This window comes from Anabrus simplex, chromosome 1 (assembly GCF_040414725.1).
Source record: "Anabrus simplex isolate iqAnaSimp1 chromosome 1, ASM4041472v1, whole genome shotgun sequence".
NCBI classification, from domain to species: Eukaryota; Metazoa; Arthropoda; class Insecta; order Orthoptera; family Tettigoniidae; genus Anabrus; species Anabrus simplex.
The window spans coordinates 1068849381-1068853841 of record NC_090265.1 but is presented as its reverse complement, the minus strand read 5'-3'; the positions used below and the strand labels follow the sequence as shown (position 1 = coordinate 1068853841).

At 34.5% G+C, this 4461-nt stretch overlaps 1 protein-coding gene across 1 annotated transcript; it reads right to left on the bottom strand.

The window, feature by feature from the left end:
• Window positions 1-1195: 1195 nt before the first annotated feature.
• Window positions 1196-4233, bottom strand: LOC137501320 (uncharacterized). The gene is made up of 2 exons (XM_068228384.1): window positions 1390-4233; window positions 1196-1292 (listed from the first exon to the last, which is right to left on the bottom strand). Exon 1 carries the CDS (start codon window positions 3585-3587, stop codon window positions 2352-2354), a length of 1236 nt encoding a protein of 411 aa, XP_068084485.1. The 5' UTR covers window positions 3588-4233; the 3' UTR covers window positions 1196-1292; window positions 1390-2351.
• Between the last annotated feature and the right edge of the window lie 228 nt (window positions 4234-4461).

The following is a 4461-nucleotide window of genomic DNA, read 5'->3' as shown; positions in this document are numbered from 1 at the left end:
TCACTACAACGTTATTTTGAGAAACACAGAATCAAACTCACAACTACTCTACACTGACACCGACAGTTTAATATACAATTTTTCATTTGATATATATGAGTTTATGAAGGAAAATTCAGTTTTGTTTGATACAGGAAATTATGATGAAAATAATCCTTTCCAAATTGAAAGAAAAAATTCAGGTGAAATAGGTTTGATGAAGGATGAAAACGGTGGAAGTATTGTTGAAGAATTTGTAGGTTTGAGACCAAAGATGTATGCTATTAAGTTGTGTGAAAAAGAGAAACCTACATGTAAAGCTAAGGGTGTCAAAAAAAATGTTGTCGATCACCTTACAATTGATCAGTATAGACGTTGTCTGTATGAAGGTGAACAAGTGACCAAACTACAAGTGTGCATTACTTCTAATTCTCATTCTGTGTTCACGGTTCGTCAATACAAACTAGCACTCACAGCTAATGATGACAAAAGGTACATCACAGATAACAAAATTAATACATTACCATTTGGACATTACAGTCTTGCAGAGAAAAGAAGTATAACTAATGTATAGCTATCTTGCAAAGTAGGTTTGCTTTTTTTGTGAACACCTCCTCCACTTTGTCATCAGTTTACCCCTCTGTATGTAAAATAATGTAATTTTCTCTGAAGGTGAATATTAAGTAATAAGAGGAGAAGCTCCTATGATTACTTTAATCATTTTTTATTTTAGAGAAACTTTTGTTTCATTCTGTAATTAATGAAAAAAAATGTAAGCTTATAGAATTTCAAACTAGATAAACATTTCACTCGCTGTTTCTTTTATTCAATGTATTGTACTGTATTTATACTTTTAAAGTACATTGCATACTATTATATTTATTTAATTATGAAAAAAAAGGAATCTTATAGAATTACACTCGCTGTTTAAGTACATTGTATACTATTGTACTAACTAGTATTGTACTGTAAGTTAATTTTCTATCATTTATATATTAAAGTGCATTGTAAACCTTTATTTAATCTTTTTTCTTTTTCGAAAAAAATAAAAACTCTACACTAGATGATCAAAAAGTTTGATTTTCTTTCAAACTATCCTGCGCAGCCTCTCCTTTTATTCCTTGTACTCTTAACTAAAGTAGGAGTAGGAGAATGAAAAAAAAAAGAGAACATATTTCTTTTTTACAATCAAGTTTATTGAATAGGAAACTACAGAGGTTTTTCAAAATATAAACTTCTGATTGAATTTGTAACTGCAACCACGAGGAGAGATCTGCAGAGACTGAATCTTCTACCGCCACCAGAGGAGAGTCCTGCAGAGGATAAAAAAAGAAAGAAAAATTAGTTGATAGCAGCATAAAACAGAAAAAGCAAGCAAGAAAAAAAAAGGAAACTATTTTTTTTCTTTACCTTAATAATTGATGAAATAGTAACTAATATCAAGCTCAGACGTCGTTGTTGTTGTTGTTGTTGATCCCACTATGAGGAGACACCTGCAGAGGAGAAAAAATAAATAAATTAGTTAGAAGCAGAATAAAACCGAAAAAAAACAACCAAGGAAAAAAGGATGGTATTATATCTATATTTTTTTTCACCTTAATAATTGATGTATTAGTAGCTGATATCAAGCTCGGACGATGTCGTTGTTGTTAGCTCCTGAATCCTGACAAGCCTGGTGTAAGTTCGCCTTCAGATGATCTGGTAGATACTGCCAGAGCGCACTTAACTGATGTTGTTCGTAAATAGATAATATGTTTTCAGGGAAGAAAGCCCACTCAAATTTATTGAATCTGCTCACACCTTCTTTCTTAAATTTGTTTATCACTGAACACACTATTCTCATCACACCATCTGTCGATTTTAGCCAACTATGAACTGCGTGAACGTTGAACATAGCACAGCTGCCTGAATGTCTTGCAACATGTGGTAAATGGCGCGGACAGTCAACAGGGAAACACTCGTTACGCATTGTTCTTAAATCAGGTACACCTTCTATAGTGTTCAAGTCAATTATGCATGTACGAGGATACTCTTGCAGTGCTAATAGACGTAACTCATTAACACAGTTGCACACAACCAGATATTGGTATTGTTGTTCACTGAGAAGATTGAAAAACGACGTAAGCGTGAAATCTAAATTAGGTACACTCATACCTAATAGAGCAGTAGATAACACATTTGTAGACGAATCTATATTACAACAGGCTATCTCGTAACCTCCAGTAGGTAACCTCTGAATGTCAACTATCACTCCTCTGGGTTTTGCACTCATGGTGTGCTTGATATCGAAGAACTGAAGCAGAGAATCTTCACTCTCTCGTTTATATACACTATTAGCAAGGAAAAAAAAAGGAAGAAAAACTCGCGCAAGATTATTGGAAGAAAAATACTTCATTCGTTAGTGGTTTATAATTTATTATGCGATCATGAATAATAATGCAATGCAGAGTAGTGTTGGCTGGAATAGGTTCGTTCGTTTCAATTTCAACGCGAACATCTACAGAAGAAGATTTTATCGATTCAACCTGTTCCATGCAATTAACAACAACAATAGGACAATGCGAGTGAAATTCACTTCGTGATATGTTCGGTTCGGAACGATTATCATCAAGCTGATAGTACGCATTACGAAACTTGATGAACATATCATACAATTCACTGTAGTCACCATTGTTAAAATTAGCTACAGCCTTTTCATAGGGATAAAAGTTTGAATTTAAGAATACGCCAACGGATCGAATATTACAGTGATCGAACAGAGAAGAAGAAACATTAATTTTCTTACGATCGGTTTGGAAAGCAAGCATAAAAACTCTCGGTTTTTCTATTTGTGACGTAGTCATAACAGTCCAATTAATTTTCGTTGAATTTGGAATAGTAGGTAACTCGTGATAACTCCACGATCGAAATGCTACAGGAATAGAAGGATTTTTTTGGATTAACTTTATGCGTTTAACTTCTTCCTCGTCGGACAGTATTAGAGTTGGTAGCTTTATATACATTTTTCGTACTTTGACCTTAGCTGTATCTTCCGCGTTGGCTGAAAACAGTGCACATTTGTCATCTCTAGAACGAATAAAGATAAATTCAAGTTTACAGTTTATGAATGGTTTCCTGTAGTCTTCAAATAATCCACAAAGAAGACTCAGTGGGATAATTGCGTGGAACAGCTTTGTAGTTGCGTGGGCAATATTAGCTTCGTTTGGTGGTGTAGAAATTGATAGAAAATAGCCTGCATTTTGCAGCGCTAACATTTCATTTTTAGAATAAGAGGCGAAAGTTTTTATAGCACTAGTTGTGCCTACACGTCGTGTTCTTTCAATCTCTTTCCCATTCAATTCAATACGCATTTCATCGAAGAGATTTGCTGCAAAGTTTTGATCGGGAACGGCTGTAGCTGATGGTGTATTATCTGCGCTTGATCTAACTATTTCACCTTCGATGTGAACATCAGCTTCAGAGGGTAAAAATATATGTTCTTGGTTGTGTACAGGAACTCGAATTTCATCGTTGTTTTCATATTTCGTGCCAGCATATGGATGATAGCTCCTTACTTCCCGCCTAGCAACTCTGTTGTCAAATATAACTTTGTCCGTTACGTTGAACATATTTCTCCTTGATGTTAGCGTGATTGTACACAAAAAGAGACTAAAGTAGTTTTTGGTAGAGAATTAGAATTTATATGCTTTATCCTAGGGGGGTAGTCGGTAGCATTGTAAAGTGAATTCACACAAAAAGAGAGTGATGTTACCTTGATTACGCACACGAAAAGAGAGTAAAGTAGTTTCTGTAGGAGAAATAGAACTTATAGTAGTCGGTAGCCTAGCGATTGTAAAAAGTCTTTATTGTTTGTGGTTAATTTTTTCTTGTCGCGTACACGATGAGATTGTTTTTTTAGCTTTACTCTATATTTTACTACTCTAGCTGCTTCCTCTTTTAATCCTCGGTTTTTTGACTGGTTGTTGTAAATTACTACCATGATGTTGTTGTTCAACTGTTCCTTACTCGAATGATAGTACATAAGTGTACGCTTTATGTTATATATGATTACTGTATTTTTACTGGACGAATAATTAACTCTACTGTTACATCCTCATTTTGTAAGTCGATTGGGTTTTCGAACTGATCTTCGAGTACAACGGATATATGTTGAATAACACTAGTGTTTACCGGTAAGAAGCTTATAGTTGACGGTTGAACTACGATAGGATAGCCTGCTGGAACAAGCGGTTTAAAATTGTATAACGAATGTGTTTGTTTACCGTTGAGGTAGGAACCGGAACCTAACACGAGATTACAACATACACGAATCGAGTTCACGTTATTAATTTTAATAATCTCTCCTGAAATATGTAATTTATTAGCATCATATTTTCGGCGTGAAAATCCTAACAAATCAGCAATTGAATCGGAAACATCAAAGTCTACGTCTAGGTTGGAGGACATTTTACAGCGAAGATAGGTCTTTACGTAAGTAATAGT

Bases quoted from the DNA above. Each gene is read 5' to 3' on its own strand.
- LOC137501320 (XM_068228384.1), bottom strand. From the start codon at position 3,587: ATGTTCAACGTAACGGACAAAGTTATATTTGACAACAGAGTTGCTAGG.